General features: G+C 44.9%; 3 protein-coding genes across 4 annotated transcripts in view; 1 reads left to right on the top strand and 2 right to left on the bottom strand.

Annotated features, from left to right (window-relative positions):
* Positions 1 to 1,080: 1,080 nt before the first annotated feature.
* LOC134652920 (cell cycle checkpoint protein RAD17) lies at positions 1,081 to 5,548 on the bottom strand. 2 transcript variants are annotated; one of them, XM_063508154.1, is made up of 11 exons: positions 5,466 to 5,548; positions 5,412 to 5,428; positions 5,223 to 5,333; positions 4,833 to 5,133; positions 4,143 to 4,308; positions 3,763 to 3,891; positions 3,387 to 3,568; positions 2,836 to 3,000; positions 2,301 to 2,494; positions 1,281 to 1,402; positions 1,081 to 1,197 (listed from the first exon to the last, which is right to left on the bottom strand). In XM_063508154.1, the coding sequence occupies exons 2-11, from the start codon at positions 5,424 to 5,426 to the stop codon at positions 1,092 to 1,094; spliced, it is 1,491 nt and encodes a 496-aa protein (XP_063364224.1). In that variant the 5' UTR covers positions 5,427 to 5,428; positions 5,466 to 5,548; the 3' UTR covers positions 1,081 to 1,091. The 2 variants fall into 2 exon arrangements, with proteins under 2 accessions (XP_063364224.1, XP_063364225.1); XM_063508155.1 differs by having other exon boundaries at positions 5,412 to 5,515.
* A 377-nt stretch (positions 5,549 to 5,925) lies between these two features.
* Positions 5,926 to 8,340, top strand: LOC134652921 (NADH-quinone oxidoreductase subunit B 2-like). Its single transcript, XM_063508157.1, has 4 exons — positions 5,926 to 6,069; positions 6,177 to 6,484; positions 6,936 to 7,124; positions 8,090 to 8,340. Exons 2-4 carry the CDS (start codon positions 6,183 to 6,185, stop codon positions 8,226 to 8,228), a joined length of 630 nt encoding a protein of 209 aa, XP_063364227.1. The 5' UTR covers positions 5,926 to 6,069; positions 6,177 to 6,182; the 3' UTR covers positions 8,229 to 8,340.
* Positions 8,341 to 10,453: 2,113 nt separating this feature from the next.
* The window catches only part of LOC134652994 (autism susceptibility gene 2 protein-like), a 77,058-nt gene continuing 66,116 nt past the window's right edge, over positions 10,454 to 21,395 (bottom strand). Inside the window, exons 6-17 of the mRNA XM_063508267.1 lie at positions 20,795 to 20,854; positions 18,962 to 20,578; positions 18,433 to 18,596; positions 18,033 to 18,138; positions 17,010 to 17,170; positions 16,003 to 16,103; positions 15,277 to 15,449; positions 15,126 to 15,188; positions 13,397 to 13,537; positions 12,157 to 12,216; positions 11,801 to 12,023; positions 10,454 to 11,725 (exon numbers count right to left, since the gene is read on the bottom strand). Coding sequence (XP_063364337.1) covers positions 11,040 to 11,725; positions 11,801 to 12,023; positions 12,157 to 12,216; positions 13,397 to 13,537; positions 15,126 to 15,188; positions 15,277 to 15,449; positions 16,003 to 16,103; positions 17,010 to 17,170; positions 18,033 to 18,138; positions 18,433 to 18,596; positions 18,962 to 20,578; positions 20,795 to 20,854 — 3,555 coding nt within the window. The 3' untranslated portion in view covers positions 10,454 to 11,039. The remainder of the gene's footprint in view (positions 11,726 to 11,800; positions 12,024 to 12,156; positions 12,217 to 13,396; positions 13,538 to 15,125; positions 15,189 to 15,276; positions 15,450 to 16,002; positions 16,104 to 17,009; positions 17,171 to 18,032; positions 18,139 to 18,432; positions 18,597 to 18,961; positions 20,579 to 20,794; positions 20,855 to 21,395) is intronic.

The raw sequence follows: 21,395 nt of genomic DNA, 5'->3' as shown, positions 1-21,395 counted from the left end.
CTTAATTGACTGGACTATATTTGAACTAACAAAAGAACATTGAAGGTTCGATTATTGCATAATATTATGACATAGTTTAGATTATATTAAACATTGTTGATGTTTAGGTACTTACTAGGAAACTAGCCTATTACACGATGAAATACAGGTGATATGGGGAGGTTTGGTATATCTACATCTTGGTACACTTTTATCCGAGCTTTAAGTACTCGTTCTAAAGTTAATGTTTGCTTCGAAGACGTCTAACTGATAAAATTACAAGCATTCGGAAAAAGTATACCAAAATTAACTCAATCTCACCATGACACATTCCAGAGCCTTCGCGTGAGGTAAGTATGAATCCGATTCCCTTTCTTTTAGAATAAACTGGTTCTGTAGATTCTACAGAAAGGTAAGTATAGTGTCATGAATAATTAACTTGCAAATTTCTCATTATAAAAGCTTGCAAAATGGAAACTGAAACAGTGAGTGGTCAGTGAAGCTCCAAATGAACTGAGTATTGGTGAAGTGTTTAATGTATTTCAGTACCAATTTTTATTTGTATAATCAGAGACATTTGACCTAATAAATTGTAATACTAATCTTTTTTTTTATTCTCCCCAGATCCCAAGCTCCCACAAGTCCCACATCTGTTTCAGTCTTAAGAACTGTTTAAGATACATTCCTCTGGCATATTAATAATTTCATTAAGCTTTCATATTGTAACAATGTAAGGCAAATAAATATTGGTGTTAAAAATGTACATAAAACGTTTTATTTCAAAATATAACTTACAAAATATAACCTACCAAACAACATACACTTATAGGCAAAGATTTCAAAAGTAAAGAACATGCCCGTTCATATAATTCTGACGGAACCTCATTTGGCGTGCCTCGGTGAAATGCTACAACGCGATTGGTTGATGAGTTCGCATCACGCGCGCCATTGGTCGTAACTAGCTGCGTTGGACTGCACGCTTGGCTCGCATTAGTGCACAGCGTGACACCGCTGTGCTGGCACCATTCTTAGTACCAGTAAGGTTCGTCTTTACGATTTTACGAAGTATGTAAGTCAATGCTTTTAGGTATTTTCAATACCATACCCTAATGTCATTGTTGTTTGCCTATTATTTTACAGTATGTTTGATAATCTGCTACTAAGACTTTTCCCTTGTATAAATAGTTTGGTTCTAATAAAGCTAATTCTTGCAGTGATCTGAAAAAGTACAGAAATGTATATAAAAACATGACATACTAATAAATGTTATAATTAATTTAGGAAAGTAACCAAGCACTCACGGGTATTGAATTTTCATGTTCTTTGGCCCTCTAACTGGATTCCATGCAGAGACTGGTGCCTTATTAGCTACCATCAGTCCAGCAACAGCAGTGTATAGTCCATGTTCTTGACACATCTTTTCCTGAAAATATAATATTTTTGTTTTAAAATGAGTGAGGAGATATTCACGACACTCTGGTAGATGGCGTTAATTTCAACATTTAACAAATTAACACATCAGTTGAAAGAATAAGGGTCAAAGTCAAATGGCGTTCTAACAGTTATAATCTTTTGTCAAAAGATGGCAGTAAATGTACTGGGGCTACATAATTTATTTTTACCATTACAGTAACTCTATTCATTTAGAGCGGTTTCGCACTACGTCCGATCCGAATCCGTGAAAATATGGTCCGAAGTAGCCGTAGAACTATTTCTATGGTAATCTACGCACTCCGTCATCCGATTTCGGAAAGAAATCAGACGGATCTTGTGCGTAAATTACCATAGAAATAGTTCTACGGCTACTTCGGACCATATTTTCACGGATTCGGAACGGACGTAGTGCGAAACCGCTCTTATTCTCTTTGGTAGTAGTAATCAGTTTATTGTCCAATAATAGGTTCACATGAATGAAATTTACATAAAGTTAGGTACACAGGCGAACTTATCCCTAGAAGGGATGTCTTCCAGCTAACCATAGAGTTAATGAGCATACATCGGGGTTTTCGGTGCGGGAATGATTTCGTGTATTTATAACTTTGTTTATTGTAAAATAATTACCAAACTATGAATTAAACGTAGGTAGTGAGGTTCAAATGTGCTTAGAAATGTTAAATTAGTATCGTTTTTTACCGTTTTTACCTGTTATTTGGCTAGTGTAAAACATTCCCGCACCGAAAACCCCGATGTATGTTAATGAGTAGAAAATTCGAATTAGAGTAACTTATAGAACATATTTACAATAATTATTTTTTAATCTCAAGGTCGTATTTTAACTAACAGATTAAAATCCCACGGGTCTACATTAGCCAAGAACTTACCCGCCACTCTCCCAGCATGAAGTCTGCGTCACTCAGGCTTAGGGCTGCTCCAACCACATGGTCGATCGAGGAGTAGTGACTCAAATAGTTTTCTTCAAGGAAATTCACAAACGAACTTGGCTGACTTAAAAATTGATCTATTATCTCTGTAGGGCGGTGTGTCAACTGTTTGCTTCCATTTTCGCTTATCACAACTAAAAAAATAAAAGGAATCATGGTAGATACAATTACTAGAAGCTACAGAATGTTTTTTATAAGTGTTAACTCTGGGTTAAATGTAGTTTGAGGATACCACAGCCTTAGAGAAATTAATATTATTTAACATAAATTAGGTACAGGATTAAGGAATATTTCTTGAAATTTGACAACATTTTGTACCTATATAATGTGGAATGAACGCCTTACTGCGTGTAATGAAAAAAAAATTGTTTAAATTTGAACTTTAATAGCTGTCAATAGAGTTGAATATCATATTCGTATGCGGTAAAGGGTTAATGGTTACGCGTTACATTCAAATTATGTGTTTAAAATTTACCTTTTGGGTTTAGTACTCTTCCTACGCCATGCAGAATGCTAACAGTTTGGTCTTTCCCTAGGGATACGAATTTACTTGATGGTGGCTTTTTCTTATTATTCACAGTCTTCTTACTTTTCGTTTCCTTCTCAATAATTACATCAGTCTCTAAACTTTGATAGGAACCTGGAATTATATTTTAACTTTAATTAACCCTTTTCCAGGCATAGTACGATTTATCGAACACATACGTGTCAATATAATTTCAACCTTAGCACTTTCATTTAAGGCAAATCTGATCGCATTTCCGGGGAGTGACTCGCCTTCAAATGTCCTAAACACCTAAACTTAACATTTTGGAATATCTTTCGATTTTTTGGGAAAACCTTATAGTTTCTTGTGGCCTGGAAATAGGTATTACTGAAGCTAAACTACACTAAAATTAGTGCCTATGCCAACTCTTGGGATTAGTTGCCAAGTGGACTCCAGGCTCCCATGAGGAAGATGATAAGTATTACTGAAGCTTTAGTAAATTGTAGTAAAATGTCAGATCAGGTTAAAAACAATTATACCCTTTAGACAGGCAAAATGTAGGTTCAACACTGCCGATCTTACATCCCCCGCGGAAGAATTAACAACACAGTCTACCAGCTCGGCTGTTGGTTTGTTGTACATGGTGGTATGATTTTTACTAATGATTTCTGAAACTCGCTTTAAGGCAGATTTTAGTCCTGTAACTGATACTGCATTCAATCTGAAATAAAAACATGATATTAAAACAAATACTTAAACTAAAATTGTATATATTGTACCTTTACATTAAATTCAGACAGCACAAACGTAATAATTTAAAGAGGTAGGTACAGCTATAGCAAATGCTTTCATGCTTTATGTTGTAAACATTTGCAGGATTAAAAATACGAAACAAAAAAAAAGGGGAAATATTACGCGATGTGATGTATCTTGAATTGCTCCTTCAAACTTGGTGTAAATAGATTTGCAGCAGTATTCTTACTATCCGTATGACTTTCTGAGCATATAAAAACTATGGGTGATTTAGCTCTTTGTTTATAATGGCTGGAAAAAGGTACAATATTAGTAAGACATCTGGCAGTCAAGTTAAAATTGTTGACACCACTAATTGAGTTATACCAAACAATGAATTTGTCGCAATCGCAACCTGTAGGTGTGAACCATGAATTCACAGTGAATTTTGGTCACGATATTCATGCTCCACTTCACGCAAAATACAGGTTCTCTATGCTAGTTCTATACATAGTAATAATTAGTTCAATGACACCACTCTTTGTGTGTAAATAATAACTTACTGTAGAACATCACTAAATTCAGACGGTGTTCTTATAAATGTATTTGGTAAATCTTCAACCAACACCAGTTTGCTGCTGTTGTTATCCAATAGAGATGTAAAATTAGCTGCGTTCAATATAAAATCAAGGAATTTAGTAGATTGTTTTTCTTTAAACTGGTAATCTCCTGAAAATGAAAGAAACAAGCGGTAGTAAGTATTCAGTTACTAAATCACTTAATCTGATTAGGGAAGATAAGGAAGTGGAACTCTCTTCTTCCTCGATTCCTCATGACTGAGGGTCGCGACCACATGAGGTCGTTGTTTTGCGCACCAAAGCTCTCCATTCTGCACGATTTTCCGCCTTCCTAATAATAGGCGCCTGTGTTGATCCCTGGCAGGCCTTCTTTACAGTGTCCACCCAGCGGGTCGGTGGATGTCCACTACCCCGTCCTCCATCCACCATGCCAATCATAATACGCTTTCCAAAGTTGTCCGGCTCCCGCCTGGCCACGTGTCCAAAGTAGTTGGAAGTGGAACAGAGCTCTTGTTTAACTAAATCCTTAATAAGGTAACATATCCTTCCTAACATAAGGCACTCTTCATAGACCGCAAAATTATTATGAAGAGTGAAACATGATATTAGGAATGATGAGGATATCAGAGAAAATTATCCTGTAGATATTTAGAGAAAATGGATTGGCAATCATACCATATTCTGTAGGTATATCAATATCCAGGGGTGTAATCCACTCTGTGACTTTTACTTTGTATTTAGCAGCTAGTGTCCGCACTGTAATAGTCTTCCCACACCCTACAGGCCCAGTGAGAAGTAATATCTCACTATTATTGTGTTGAATATTGAATTTTAACCAGTCCTCAATTTCTTGTATCTTTTTACTATTAACAGCTAAGTCTTCTATTGTCACTGGATCAAAGTTCTTCATCCAATTCTTGTGATCAATGTTAATAGGAGTTTTATCAGTAGTAGCCGATGTGTTACTGCACATATTCTGAAACCATGTGAAAGTTTGTAAGAACAAAATAAATTAATTGCAGGTATAAAACTTTTATAGAACAGATAACAAGAGATCTTGAATACTTCTTTGACGGGGGTTCTAGAATTAGGCAAGGTTCCATCTTTGCTTTTTCGCCGCTTCGCAGGAGGAACATCATCTTCGAAGTCGAAGATTGGCTTGAACCATTTCTTTTCCTGGTAACAATTTTCAATATTATGAAGTGAACAATTAAACACTAGTTTATTAAATGCACAGTTATTAACGTGTATTACTTTTTGTATGGACATTGTTGCCCTCAATGTATCATTAAAATTCTACCGATTTTGCACAGAATAATATAAATATTGAATTGAACTCCAATTTTCAACGTATCAAATCAAATAGCATTGACATTGACAGTCAGCTGAGCTGGGACTTGACGGTATGAAGGGATATTTTTCTTCAATAATCATAATATGTATGTCGATAATAAGTGTTTAAAATCAATTAATGAATACTGTGAAGTGTCTGTGTATCTTAAGTGTAATGTTATTGCATGTTAATTAAATTTCCTTAATTATGTTTTATGTGCAATCCTGATAACTTTTACAAATAAACCATTTTTTATAGAAAAATACACCCTAACGACATACAATTCGTTTACGAGGAATGGAATAAAATTATTTTTGAATTGGGCATCAAACTTGTAAATAACACATATAATTTTTTTTATATATTACCTTTATTGTAAATTTAGAGGAACATTATATATTTTTTGTTCTGTTTTCAATAATGAGTAGATTTATCAAAAAAAATATGCGTAGATTTATTACGATTAGCCAACTTTACAAACACAACACTTGTCTGTTCTTACGTAAATTTTGTGTATTAAAATTTTATTTTATAAGCGTACAGTGGCATAATTCTATCGAGTTGTTTGTGTGAAAGCTTGTAAGTTTGTCAGCATGTGATTACGCCTGTTTAAGTTCGCACTAAATGGAATTTAATGCGTAGTAGTACCTGTAGATACATGAGTACATAACCAAAACATTTTTCAGGTAATTATGCAGGCTATTAAAGCGCTGGGAGCGACGGCTCCTAAAGCTCTTTCTGTAGTGAAGAAAGGTGCTTTTGCTCCCATCGTTGATCAAGTCCGTCAAACCCATTTGCCAGCTCCGAAGCCGAACGAGAAGCGCCCGTACTCTCCCTTCCAGGATGCTAGTAACCTGGCAGAGATTGCGGTGGCCAGGCTGGACGATCTCCTCAACTGGGGAAGGAAGGGCTCCATGTGGCCTATGACCTTTGGTTTAGCTTGTTGTGCCGTGGAAATGATGCACATCGCCGCGCCTCGCTATGATATGGACAGGTACTTATGAAGTATTGGGATAAAAAATTAGGTGAATAAACATCTACACCTGAACACCCTTATTTGGTGCTTCAACTACACCAAGATCATATAGGAGCAAACACAAATGAAGTTTAGCAAGTTTTCATTGTGTTTGGTTAAACCCCTGACCTGGGCGGCCACAGAGGGGGTTATAAAACCTTTTTTTGTTCTAAGGGAGGTTGCAATAGCCAAAATCAACTAAGGCGCTATACCTGTGTATAGTTGTATCTCTGCTTTAAGGACTCCTGCATGTGATTTGGTATGAACACCAACTTAAAAATCACTAAACATCAGAATAAGAATATCTAGATACAAATAATCCAGATTGTCTTAGTGATAGATTTTAGTGGCCTGGCCTTTTAATTTGAGGATGCAAATTTCAGACAATCATGTTTTTATTTATTATGTTATTTTCCATTTTCCATTTCAGATATGGTGTAGTGTTCCGTGCATCACCTCGCCAGTCTGATGTCATGATTGTCGCAGGGACCTTGACTAACAAAATGGCACCAGCTCTTAGGAAAGTATATGACCAGATGCCTGATCCCAGATGGGTCATTTCCATGGGAAGCTGCGCCAATGGCGGTGGATATTACCACTACTCCTATTCTGTTGTGAGGTAATTATTTGATCCCCATTTACAGATATCTTAAAAATAAACAATAAATGTCACAATAATAAGAAAGCTATTATGGAGTGTACAATAACTCACTTTGAAATGTAATTTCATTTACGTCACCCTAGGGCCGTAACTCACTTCCTGGCCAAGGCAAGACGTAAAACTTTAGACAAACCACGGGCGGTAATTCGTAAAGCCCCAGATCGCATATTTATGGCCCTCACCTTCAGTTCGGGCCACAAATACCTGCGATCTGGATCATTCACGAATTCACCTCCCTAGGTATGTAATGTACTATTGTATACCTTGTTCTATTGCTGTCGTACATTATGTTCTACAATTATTAAAAGAGGTTTGAAATTGAGTTATTGTACTTATGCTTAGTGCGGCAGTGTAGTGAAGGAATAAAATCTAAAATAAAAAATACTTTACTAACATTTACGCTACGGCACGGCTTACCATAGAGAAATATAATAAAACAAAGAGTGCTCACTCCATACAACAGTTAGACTATTAATTTCAGTGTCTACATCTAGCATCGAGTAGCGGAACTATCAGTACTGCTACTTAACAATAGATGTAGCACCGACCGGAAAGTCTTATCTCAACATCATAAGACTTTCCGGTCAGTGCTACATCTATTGTCAAGTAGCAGTACTGATAGTTCCGCTACTCGATGCTAATAGTCTTTTTGGTACTAAAAGTGATGTATGGAGTGAGCAATCTAGGTATTTTTTTCTCTATGATAGTACCCAGTCATTATACTGCCCTCCAAAACAAATTATTTAGAAAATGGAATTTTAAACTAAAGGATTTAAGGTAAATGTTTGCATTCCATTCTGATTTCAGTTATCACTGTATATCTGGTAAAACAAAGATTAATGTTTATGCATTATTTCTCAATCCTTACCTTAAACGTACTTACTACCAACTTAGTACTTACTGAATACCTTATTTCGTTTCAGGGGTTGTGATAGAATCGTACCCGTCGACATCTACGTACCCGGATGCCCGCCATCAGCAGAAGCCCTACTTTATGGTGTACTTCAATTGCAAAAGAAAGTCAAGAGAATGAAAACTGTTCAAATCTGGTACAGGAAGTGAAGAATTATATCTAATACATTTGGTTAAATCAGAACATAGACAATTTTTTATTTATACGAGTATGTACATAATCTCTTCTCGCAGTAAATACATCGTGTAGTTGCAGCAGTAACACTGTTTTATTTGAGAATAGATTTACCCTTTTTGTCTATTAACAGACAACAATTGCGCCCCACTATGCTTATGCTTTGGTTTCCTCCGATAGCGGTGCCGTCATATAGCGGCCGTCTCCATACAAATACTACGACACCCATATTTAGCCGTATTATTTAGTATGGAGACGGCCGCTATATGACGGCACCGCTATCGGAGGAAACCAAAGCTTTACGCTAACGCGCCTAGGGGGTCGCTGGCAGTGAATAGATATAACACCCAGCATAAAATTGATATTGGAGTAGTTACATGCCATACGGGCGACGCTACCATTTAATGAGATTTTTCAATATTTAACTACCTACCTACATAGGTACCCTAAGTTTTAAGAATTCTTGAAGTTCACAAGGTTAATGAAACTCCTTATTACTTCTTTTAAATAAATCAATCTAGCGTGGAGCTGCGATCCACGTCCACGCTCCGGGTCGTATCTGGTACAGGAGATTTCATTGGCTATATACAGCGTGGAAATGCTGCTAGTGTGATGCTAATGTGGTCTTTTTTAGACGACTGTGTTTTTGAATAACCCACATGAGAAAGTGACGAAGCCTGTTGCTAGCATTATTTTTTGTGTATAACGACACTCGTTGCTGATTTATGGTTATGAGTTTATCATTTATTTATGTTGCTAACTTTTCATTAACGATTTATCTGTGTTTTGTCAATTTAATAGTCAGCAGCAGAAGTTGCTAAGCGGGTAAGGTGTTCAAAATGATCTTGATGCGACTTTATTGTTAAGAATAACAGCGTGTCGGGGTACTTTTGAACACCTCGCTGCTTAGCAACTTCTGCTGCTGACTGTACAAGCTGATTATTGTTTTTTGACGTTTACCCCCCTGGTATTATTTAATGGAAGACTAATATCAAAGAGTTTTTAAAAAAGCTGAAGAGGTGTAATATAAGAATTAAGTTTTGACAACCGTTACGGCATAGTCTGTGCGGAAAGAGAAGAGTCGTGGAATGTATGGAGCCCAATACATTCCACGACTCTTCTCTTTCCGAACTGACTTGAATGCACAGTTCAAGTACAGTTACTTCTACTTCAGCTGTCAAATTCGAGACGCGATTTTTACTTAAAGTGTCATTCAATAGAACTTGCTAACTATGTAAACAAACCGCCATACTAAAATTGACACTGAATGTCAATTTACTAGTAACTTTCTCGGTAACTTTTGTTTACATAGTTAGCAAGTTCTATTGAATGACACTTTAGATTTTATACCTCTAACTATGACAAACTCTTTGCTAGTATCGACGTCAGGATAAGTGGCATCTGCCACAAAATGGATAGGAAGGTATATAAAAATCTTATTGGTATAAAAATCAAAAGTTTTAATGGTATTTTCTGAATCGCACCAAGCTTTCATTTACTTTTTAGTATACAGAATGATTTTGTATAAACTATAATACACTTCATTGTTCTCGCAATAAGAACACAAATTTTTAATGTGCCATAGGACAGGTAGGTTAGCCCGTTTCTACACTTGTAAATTTTACTTACGTAAGTAGGGACACAGCTATACTAGAGAATGAGAGATGAATATCGTTATCTCATTCTAACAAATAGCTTTGTCCCTACTTACGTAAGTAAAACTTACAAGTGTAGAAACGGGCTTACAACTGCAATTTTGTCTGACTCAATGATCATTTATACTGGATGAATGGCACACTAACGCGTTTGTAGTTGCTGACTTAACATAACTAAACAAGTATAAATCCGGATACTGCTCACAATTATTATAAATCCAAAATTTGTTCACGAAAAAAATGTAATGATTTATGAAATACTTTTACACAAATTTGAACATTACTGCATTATACTCATTAGATCTATAAACCTGAGAGACACTACTTGAAGTCAGACAAAATGTTTTTTTTTTCACAATACATACATACAATAATATCACATACTTTTAAATGCATTTTAACAAAAATCATCCGCTATTGCTGTCGAGTGTAATTTTATTCCATGATCACTAATTAAGGAGTCAGTAAATAAATAAATTTACTCCACTGGTACAATTGAAAAACCATTATGAGATTTTTAACGGAAGCATAAATTAAACTCCCGATACAATAATAATTTATGGGATTTTTCATTTGTTTGAAGTTAAATAAACCAATTCTATATTTTAACACTAATTTACACACTAATATTTACATTTTATTTATATGTATATATAAATATGTATAATTATATTGATAGCGATTTCAATAATCCTATCCCTCACATAATCAGCAATTTGATGTATAATTAACTAATAATGGTCACAATAACAACTCTATAGATATTTCCATGTAAATAAACAAGCAGTAGTGTACAGGCCGGCGGCGACGAGCGCCCAGAGTCCTCGTCCTATATTGCACTTGTCGAGCGAGCCGTCTCGCTCGCACCACCCTCCCCCGAGTCTCGCCCTCTCGCTCCGGCCCCCCACTCTCCGCTCCTCGCGACGTCGTTCGACTACGATACCGGTCAACATTACACTAACAACGCGTCGGGGGCGGCTCGCGAGTGGAGCGACCGTCGTCTCGGCAAGCGACGTTACAATAAATATTTTTCTAAACCGATAATACGAAACGATACACATTAAACTGTCGTATTCTCACTCGCGACGTCGTTTACTCTACCGTATGTACAGGCGACGAGAGCCGGCGCTATCATCGCGGCTCCTCCTTCTTGAGCATGTCGAGCGGGGCGAGGGGCGCGAGCGGCGGCGCCAGCGGCGGCAGCGGCGCCAGCGACTGGTGCGCGTGCGCATGCGGGTGCAGCGGCAGCCCGTGGCCCAGGCCGCGGTGCAGCAGCGGCGCCGCCTTCAGCTGCTGGTGGTGCGCGTACGCGCTCAGCATCTTGTGCCGGTCCTCCTCGGCGCGGATGGCCGCCTCGACGATGGGCGCGAAGCGCATGTGCTGCAGCGGGTCGAAGGCGCGGTAGGGGTCGCCCCAGGGCGGCGGCGGCGGGTAGGCGGGCAGCGCGGGCGGCGGCGGGCGCGGCGGCTCCTTGCGCTCGTCCTTCACCTGCCGCTCGGGCTCCGGCGGGCCGGGGCGGAGCGGCGAGCGGGCGCGCGCGCGCTCCAGCTCGCGCTCGCGGTGCTTGCGCCGCTCGCGCTCGTCGCGGTCGCGGCGCTCGCGGTCGTCGCGCTCGCGGCGCGCGCGCTCGTCGTGCTCGCGGCGGGCGTCGGCGGGCGCGGGCGGGCGCGCGCGCCACGCGTCGTGCAGCGGCGCGCCGAGCGGGCCGTGGTGCACGCCGTGCAGCGAGGAGAGCGCGAGCTCGCGCCCGTAGAGCCCGAAGGCGGCGGGGCCGCCGGGAAACGCGCCGGCGCCGTAGCGTCCGAACGGCGATATCCCTGAAACGCGCAAACCTCGGTCAGTGGGCGGCGCGAGAGCGGCGGCCGGCGGCACGGGCGGGTATCGGACGCTACCTAGGTGCGGGTGGTGCGGCAGGTAGGGCGCGGGCAGGTCGTAGGGCGAGCGGTAGGCGGGCGGCGGCGGCGCGGGCGCGGGGAAGGCGCGCAGCTTGTCCTTGTCGGCGGCGGCGGGGACGCCCGGGGCGGTCGGCGCGGCGCCGCCCGTCTTCTCCTTCTGCTGGTGGTTGTAGATCTCCCACGCGATCCGCACGTGCATGGCGTTCCATTTGCCGGTTTTCTGCGAACGCAAAGAGGCTCCCGTTAAAAATCTGCGAGCGGGTTGTACTCTAGATGTAAAGATAGTGAAAAGTAAAGAATGATAGTAATGAAATTAGGCATGCGAAGTAATTAAGTGGCAAGTGGAAACCTACCGCGACGGCGGGGCGAGGTGGTGGTTTAGTGGCGGAGTCGCTCGCGGCCGACACTACGGGCTGTTAAAATGAGGCGAGGCAGGGTTAATGATCGTAAAGCAACATAAACAACGTAAGCAATAAGAAAGGTAGATAAAGAAATCTTCGAGTAATAATGATAATATAGGCATTAGGTATGCAAGATTCTGAGTAATATTTCCTTGACGTGGATTTGACTAACAATTTTATTTTGCGGTCCGTATCACAAAATTCTTCAATATGTACACTCAGCCCACAATTAAAACAAATCACCTGTGTATAAAGTGACATATTTTCATAGGTCTTGAAAGAAGACTAGAGACGAAATTACCATTGTAGCAAGAGACGATTGTTGGCCGAATCCACGCTTAGAACATTTAATAAATAAGTGGCATTAAAGGACTAAGTCATAAAGCTAATTTACAGCTTAGTAAATCTAATCGTAGAATCAATAGGAATATGTTTAAAAATAGTTGGCATTGCTGGCACATCTACTTTCAGTTTAAATAACAACTCGGAAGGTGATGCAGATATTATTATTAATTAAAATATTTGATCAGACGGGTGATTCTTAAAGACGACGAGCAACACCATGAATTACTAGGTATTTTACATATAAAGCAGGGCAACTTCTTTACCGACCGCCCGAGATAATTAAGTCGAAGACTTTTGGAACGAATTGGCGTTACTCCTCCCTAGATCTCGCTCGACGCACAGTATCGCACCGAGTACCGAGTATCGACTCCGATCGCGATAGGGAGGCTCGACCAGGGATGATGCGGATACGGATGCGGATATTTAAAGGCTCACATCCGCGGATGCGGATGCGGATGTTAAGATTAGGTACTTAGAAAATGTCAAATATTACATTTTTAGTATTTTTTTATTTAAAAAAAACGAAACGTTTAGTATTTGAGAAAGAATATAGGTGCGTTATATTTAATAAACAGTAACTTGGCCGACTTTTCTGGATCTAGACGATTTCGTTATAGTTAATGACGAAATCACCTAGCACTTACGCCGCCGCTAAGACGTTCCTGTACCCACTTGTTCGACATCCGCATCCGCATAAGCTCCGCATCGATTTTATGCGGATGCGGATGTTGAAAATAATGCGGAAGTTCCGCGGTTGCGGATGTTCGCAACATCCCTGGGCTCGACATTTCATGCTCGGGTCGGTGGATGTCGTAGAGTGTAGTGTGGTGACAATGTCGGGTGTTACCTTGGGCGCGTATGCGAGCGGCGCGGGGGCGGGCTGCGGCGGCGGGTAGGGCTGCGCGGGGTGCAGCAGCGACGACGAGTACGGGTAGCCCAGCCCCAGCCCGCCGCGGTACAGCGTGTTCATCTTGCTCACGTCCTTGAACTGAAACGGGAACAAAAACAGTTTAACTAGTGGCTCTGTGAGCTGTAGACCTCGCGAGCAGAGCTTAAAACTGAATAAATGTATGGCAAAAATATTTATTAAAATATAGGTATAGTACATGTAATATAAACAAAAAATTAAAAACTACATAAAGCTACAAACAAAAATTAAATGAATACGCTTAACCCGCGCTTGATAAATAAAAAAAAGGAAATTTAAAATTTTTCAAAATCAAAAATAAAAAAACCGGCCAAGTGCGAGTCGGACTCGCGCACGGAGGGTTCCGCACCATCAACAAAAAATAGAGCAAAACAAGCAAAAAAAACGGTCACCCATCCAAGTACTGACCCCGCCCGACGTTGCTTAACTTCGGTCAAAAATCACGTTTGTTGTATGGGAGCCCCACTTAAATCTTTATTTTATTCTGTTTTTAGTATTTGTTGTTATACGTCGCTCAGTTGTCCCTCCCGACTCGAAGTGTGAAATTGTAGCTACAAGCAAATTTGTCACCGGTAGTAATACAGTCATGTTCGACTCGAACCTTTGTATTTCGTTTTGCGGGGGTTCCAATGGCATACTGCTCATCTCATATACGTTATATTCGTAACGAGGTGAGAATATCAATCTATCTATAAAAGTATGTATATCGTCGCCTAGTACCCATAGTACAAGCTTTGCTTAGTTTGGGACTAGGTTGATCTGTGTAAGATGTCCCCCAATATTTATTTATTCAGACTTTTGACGTTTATGCCGACACGACACTTCAATCTTTGTGATCGCAAAGTGTACTTGGTGAGGTTGGATCTCGTGTAGTGGTAGTGGTGGTGGTACTGACCAGTGAGTGCGGATGCAGCAGCTGGTGCGGGTGGTGGTGCGGATGCTGGTGCACGTGCGTGTGCTGGTGCTGGTGGTGGTGCATCCCGTGCGCGCGCCCGCCGCGCATGGTGAGGTTGGACCTCGTGTAGTGGTAGGTAGCGGTACTGACCAGCGAGTGCGGATGCAGCAGCTGGTGCGGGTGGTGGTGCGGATGCTGGTGCACGTGCGTGTGCTGGTGCTGGTGGTGGTGCATCCCGTGCGCGCGCCCGCCGCGCATGGTGAGGTTGGACCTCGTGTAGTGGTAGGTAGCGGTACTGACCAGCGAGTGCGGATGCAGCAGCTGGTGCGGGTGGTGGTGCGGATGCTGGTGCACGTGCGTGTGCTGGTGCTGGTGGTGGTGCATCTCCGTGCGCGCGCCCGCCGCGCATGGTGAGGTTGGACCTCGTGTAGTGGTAGGTAGCGGTACTGACCAGCGAGTGCGGATGCAGCAGCTGGTACGGGTGGTGGTGCGGATGCTGGTGCACGTGCGTGTGCTGGTGCTGGTGGTGGTGCATCTCCGTGCGCGCGCCCGCCGCGCATGGTGAGGTTGGACCTCGTGTAGTGGTAGGTAGCGGTACTGACCAGCGAGTGCGGATGCAGCAGCTGGTGCGGGTGGTGGTGCGGATGCTGGTGCACGTGCGTGTGCTGGTGCTGGTGGTGGTGCATCTCCGTGCGCGCGCCCGCCGCGCATGGTGAGGTTGGACCTCGTGTAGTGGTAGGTAGCGGTACTGACCAGCGAGTGCGGATGCAGCAGCTGGTGCGGGTGGTGGTGCGGATGCTGGTGCACGTGCGTGTGCTGGTGCTGGTGGTGGTGCATCTCCGTGCGCGCGCCCGCCGCGCATGGTGAGGTTGGACCTCGTGTAGTGGTAGGTAGCGGTACTGACCAGCGAGTGCGGATGCAGCAGCTGGTGCGGGTGGTGGTGCGGATGCTGGTGCACGTGCGTGTGCTGGTGCTGGTGGTGGTGCATCTCCGTGCGCGCGCCCGCCGCGCCCACCGCGCCCGCCGCCGCGAGGAACCGGTTATCTAACTCGCGCCGTAGGAGGTCTGCCGAAGGGCCTGAAATACATCAATGAATAAAACTGTATTATCTTGCACTTTACATACAAAGACGAAAGAAGAAGTGACCGAGGCATCATCTATCATCCAGTGCACAGAGCTGGGTATTAGCACATTTATCATTCGCGGCAGGTGACCGGGTAGCCTACCGATGGAACCGACCGGCGGGTGGCAGGATAGACCGAGTGCGGGTGGCTGGCGGCATGACACTGGTTCGTTCCCAGCCCTGGCATCGGTCACTTTTTATTTCGTATACGACATCTATTTAAGCTCATAGTTAATGGGAGTTTTCTAAAATAAATATTGAAAACCCGATTCTCCCAGATCCTGGTGTTTTTGGGTTCTTTCAACTCAGAATCACTAGCATATTCAATCCTGATGATAAAAAAATTGTCCCAAAAAGAATCGGGTTTTCGATATTTATTTTAGAAAAAGCCCTAATATCATTTGACTACACGGTTAGTCTTAGTTTATATAGTTTACGTCCCGAATATAAGATACTTTTTATCCAGAGAGTAAAGTGAATGTGTTATACAATAGATTATATACTGACTGGTCTGGAAGAGCGACTCGGCGGAGAAGGGGTTGGGGTTGGGCGGCGCGAGCGGCGCGCCGAACAGCGGCGGCGCCGGCGCAAACCCGCGCTCCGGCCTGCTGGAAAAAGATGCACGCACCATCACTACACTGTACATAATAAAACAATACCGTCAACATCCCGCCTTAGTGTGTTTTGGCGTCTTAGCGAGCAGCGATCAGACACGAAAGCGTTTTTCAAAAAATCCCTCGCCAGCAGTAAGCGAGGTATTCCTGTCCTATATTTGATCAAATGCGCATTGCGTCTCGCTCTCTCATAAAGCAAAATGTGAGACGCAAATACAAATTTGATAAAATGTTGGACAGGTGGAATATCACCATAATGGTATATCATTGGTGTCAATACTTTTTGTCTCGAGCACCACTGCCAGGCTTCCGCTTCCTATTGACGAGTCTCATTTGCAGGGTCGAGATTTGGTTCTCGATAGCAAAACGGTTAGTGTAAGGCCCGAGTGGACGCTCGAGTTGGGCGTGCAGCGGGGCGGGGCGTGCAGCGTGCATGTTAAACAAATGCAAACGTAAAGGAGCGGCCTTAGTGCACGCTGCTCAAATCCCTTGGGAGCTCGACGCCACGCTGCACACCCCGCCGAACGCTCCGCTTCGAGCGTCCACTCAGGCCTTAGTGTAAGGCCTGAGTGGACGCTCGAGTTGGGCGTGCAGAGGGGCGGGGCGTGCGGCGTGCATGTTAAACAAATGCAAGCGTATAGGAGCGGCCTTAGTGCACGCTGATCAAATTACTTGTGAGCCCGACGCCACGCTGCACGCCCCGCCGAACGCTCCGCTTCGAGCGTCCACTCAGGCCTTCCTTACTTACGTAAGTAGGGACAAAGCTATTTGTTAGAATGAGATAACGATATTCATCTCTCATTCTGTGGTATAGCTGTGTCCCTACTTACGTAAGTAAAACTTCCAGGTGTAAAGGCGGCCTTACACTTAGTCGGTAGGTTACTGCGCTAGTGTACTCACGTGACCCCCCAGTGCGCGGGCGGCTTGGCGCCGGAGCTGATGCTGGGCACGGTGGGCACGGGCGCCAGCGAGTGCGGCAGGAGCGCGCCCGGCGCCGCGGGCGTCGGCGTCGGCGCGGCCAGCGGCGCGCCCAGCAGCCCGCCCAGCGGGGCCAGCGGCGCCTGCAACAGGGATTTAACACTCAGTTCAACTCGCTTTCTTCTCTATGGGACACTGAATTGACGTAGCTCATGACGACGTAGTCTAAGTAGAACTGACGTAGTCTAGAGGCCTATGAAACCCCGATATAGTAGTTTTGCGTTAATTGATTTCGGACTTCAACTAAAGTAACGTAACATGTCGTGTTACACTTAGTGTAAGGCCCGAGTGGACGCTCGAAGCGGAGCTTGCAGCGTGGCGTCGGGCTCACAAGTGATTTGAGCAGCGTGCACTAAGGCCGCTCCTATACGCTTGCATTTGTTTAACATGCACGCCGCACGCCCCGCCCCGCTGCACGCCCAACTCGAGCGTCCACTCAGGCCTTACACAGACTCATAGTCACAAGTATACATAAGCACCAAGCTGGCTTGCAAATACTTACATATTGCGATTCCGATTTTATTAGAACGTTTTTTTAATAGTACCCCTAATTGTTTGTTACAACAAGCATACGGCCCGCCATATAGTAAGCATTCTCCGGAGCCTATGGACGCCTGCAACTCCAGACATGTTACATGCGCGTTGCCGGCCGTTGAGCTCTGGACAACTTACTTAAGAATCTTTATCAAATTGGCGCCGGTATTGATCAATGCCAAAAGATCTCTTGGAGTATCTGTTATGATCCGAATTTCTTTCTTATACTTGATCAACCAGATCTTGACAGTAGAAAAAGGCGGCAAATTTGAAAAATGTAGGCGCGAAGGGATATTGTCCCATAAAAAATTTGAATTTTGCGCCTTTTTTTACTGACAAGATTTGGTTGACCAGCTATAGATTTTATTTATATAAAACACTGACCGCGAGAGTTGTAGCGAGCGGGGTCGCGAGCGGTGTAGCTAGAGGCGCGGGGAGGGGCGCGCCGATCGTCGGCGCCAGCGGCGCGCTGCTCGCCGACGCGGGCGTGCTGCGCGACAAACTGCTGATGTTGCTGCTGAAATCAAACCAGGCAGGTCTTAAAATTATGTCTTAGTTGTGCCTAACGAAAGTCAATTGATACAAGTATACGGACAAAGAAAATATGTATTTATTTTTTTCAATCGCAATTTGAGCCTGGCACTTGCAGGCTGCCTTTGGCACCCCTGTCACAAATGGTCAATGCATAAAGATTTTCTGTTTCTGAATCGGATTGTGTTTTCTAAGCGAGTATGAATGTGGCGTGAGGCGCCTGGCGGCGTTTTGACGGAAATGACGGCGGTTATCATTAACCAAAAGTAAACGAATATACCTAAAGCTTTCCCGTTCCCGGTTGGGACTGTGTCCCCTGGGCGAGTAGGAGTGTGGTGCGTGCGGAGGTATCGAACCGGCGGCGCCCGTCGAGCCAGGCGTGTGCGGTCGAACGCCTTTTGGCGTCTTTGGCGCAACCAGTGGTGACGCTGATAGACTTGTGCGCTGGAAATAATAACAAATTCATGATTTAAAAAACATTGTATAACATAATGTACGAGTAAATTGCTGCTTGAAGCAGTTACTATTACTAACGTTAAGAATAAAAAATTGACAAGAGATATGGTATTATTAGCACACATTAACTATTTATTTAAGAACAAACAAATAGAGAAACAGTTCAATCTGTGTTTATGACACTAAACATGAAGACTGACTGAAATGTTAGTTATTCCGATAGTAGGCTCAAACATGTGATCAACCGACTTACAAGGTGGCCCAAACATACGTAGATTTTTTTACTGTGCATATCGTTGATCAGTTTAATAAACGTTTACGTTTGTATATTTCTTCTTGATCAAAGAACTAACCGTGTCCGCTGAGTTTCTAGGAGACGCAGCAGCGGGTGGTAGATACGGGCTGTGTTGTAGCGTCGTGGCGTACGGCGCGTACAGCGGCGGGAACGTCGCCCCGGAGTACACGGCCGGCGGCGGGAACCCGTTGGATGAGAGCGCCGAGCTCACGACCGCCTCGCTTCTGGCCGCTTCGCTCGTAGGTTGCCGCGAGTCTATCACTGGCGGTAGGGAATGACTGCTTGTCGTGACGACTGTCGGCGCCCCGCTCGACACGGGCAAGGCGTCCACGTGATTGTGCTGGGGCTGGTGAAGCGTCACCGGAGGGATCATTGGAGCCGGGTGAGGAGGTAGACTGAGACTCGGATGCTTCAAATTTGGTGTAAAACTTGACATAGAACTGGCAGTCGTTGAAGGAAGAGATAATGGAGGCCCAATGTGATTCGGAGTAGACGTCGCTAAAGAGTTAGAATTACTCGAGGGGAGATGATTCACATGATTGACAATGGAATGGCTGTTTATGGGATGACTTAAAGGTGTGGCAGTCGGTTGGTTGGCTACTGAGGATTGGACATGATTCGACGACACGTGATTAGGCACGGTGAAAGGAGCGAGATGGGGGGGCCGGCTCGTATATACCGATTGTACGGAATGTTTTTGTAAACTTGATTGACTCTGAAACGGTATCGAATGGCCGTGAATACTGGAACTTAAACTCGAGTTTATATGACTAGACCCGATTGACGGGGCGGGGTAAGGACGAGAGGCGGGCGCGGCCGGAGAGAGCGGCCGCGCCGCCAGGGGTTGACTACTCGGAAGACAGCTCGGCGTGGACGACGCGACCGAGTGCGGCGGCGGCGGCGCCACGCCGTTCACTCGGCTCGGGAACGAGATAGGAACGGAGGGATGTGTCGGGGCGGCGGCCGGGGCGTTCCGGACGTCGTGCCCCGGCATCACAGGGTGAGGCTGCGAGTGCGACACGCGGCTCGGGAGACTAGGGTGCGGCGGCGGCGCGGCGGCCGGGGCCAGATGCGGCGGGCGCGGCGCGTGCGGCGCGTGGTGCGCGTGCAAGTCCAGCGGCGCGGCGGGCGGCTCGCCGGGCTCGGTCCGCGTCTCGTGGTTGGTGTGCCGGAAGTCAGGCAGCGCAGGCGCCGCGTGCGCCTGATAGGCGGTGTGCGAGGGGAAGAGCGGCGAGGGCGCCGGCGGAGCGGGGGGCGCCGGCGTGGGGCTGTCCGCGGCGGCGCGGGCGCCCGGCTGGAGCTTGTTGTTGCTCGCGGGTCGCTCGGGGGTGTCGGGCCCGGCGGCGCCCACGGGCCGCGCGGGGATCTGCGTGGCGGCGTGGCCGTCGAGGGCGGGGATGTGCGCGCCGTTGGGCCGGTGCGGCGTGTCGGCGCGGAAGGGCGGCGGCGGGAGCGCGGGCGGCGGCAGGGCGGCGGGCGCGGGCGAGGGCGCGGGTTGCGGCAGCGGCGCGGGCGCGGGGCTGGCGCTGCCGCCGACGGGCGCCCGCGACAGCGCGAGGGCGCCGCCGCTGCTGCCGCGCGCGACCAGCTCGTTCTTGGCGCCGCCGCCCGCCCCTGCCGCGCCCGCGACACCGCCCGCGCCCGTCACCCGGAACAGAGCCCCAGCGTCCGATACCTGAAAAGTGTTAGGGTAATCATAATTATCTTCCAGCTTGCCAAACACGAGCACTCGTAACGAGATCAGTGCTAGCTAGCAGGCTATCACCATACTAGAGTCATTTAAAGTTACGTACAATGCGATCTATGTCATAAATAAATGCTTTTTTCCCAACTATTTCTAAATAGAGGGCAGGTATCGAAAATGCAAATAGTGCGTATAATATATACTCACATCTTCCATTGACGCATCATGGTATCGTGGTGAGACGTTTCTACTATTATCTGGGCTCGCCTGTAACAAAGGAAACACAGATGAGTACGGGTTCAGACGGTAGAAAGTGTTTCTTAAACAGTATTTCAACACAGCCTACGTTCGAGTGAAAGCTTAAGTTTAGCACTGGTCGCATCATACATATAGTCGGGGCAACGATACTGGTCTGTTACTCCCGAAGCCTATAGAATGCAAGCAAGTAATGGGCGAACCAATACAATTATGGCCTCTTGGTCTCCGATAACGCTTAATTTATATATTGATTTCGAGGTTTCAGTTATGTTGGTCCTCTTTGAGTTAATGCTCGAACACTCACAGTAATACATGGCCTGGTTTGTATGCAGACACCGAGCAGCGCGTGAGTGGATATTAGTATTCCGCCTATGCCTCTTGCTCTAAAACAATCGCCGCCCACAGGGTTTTTGTGTCCGATGGACAAATACAATCACGTCTGACACATAAAACAATGTTAATAGGAATTACAAGCAGAGATTGAATAGTAACAACTTGTTAATATCACCAACAGATCTTGCAACATCAACATTAGCATCACGGTTTGATT

The sequence above is a fragment of the Cydia amplana genome, chromosome 12, assembly GCF_948474715.1.
Source record: "Cydia amplana chromosome 12, ilCydAmpl1.1, whole genome shotgun sequence".
NCBI classification, from domain to species: Eukaryota; Metazoa; Arthropoda; class Insecta; order Lepidoptera; family Tortricidae; genus Cydia; species Cydia amplana.
The sequence above is the reverse complement of the archived record's forward strand: the minus strand, read 5'-3'. Positions and strand labels throughout refer to the sequence as shown.

Bases quoted from the DNA above. Each gene is read 5' to 3' on its own strand.
- LOC134652920 (XM_063508154.1), bottom strand. The intron at 5,134-5,222 runs GTATTCAAGATC...ACATGGTTTCAG, and splicing joins CTAGAACCCCCGTCAAAGAA to AATATGTGCAGTAACACATC. The intron at 1,403-2,300 runs GTAAGTTCTTGG...TTATATTTTCAG, and splicing joins TCATGCTGGGAGAGTGGCGG to GAAAAGATGTGTCAAGAACA.
- LOC134652921 (XM_063508157.1), top strand. From the start codon at position 6,183: ATGCAGGCTATTAAAGCGCTGGGAGCGACGGCTCCTAAAGCTCTTTCT. The intron at 6,485-6,935 runs GTACTTATGAAG...TTTCCATTTCAG, and splicing joins CCTCGCTATGATATGGACAG to ATATGGTGTAGTGTTCCGTG. The intron at 7,125-8,089 runs GTAATTATTTGA...ATTTCGTTTCAG, and splicing joins TACTCCTATTCTGTTGTGAG to GGGTTGTGATAGAATCGTAC.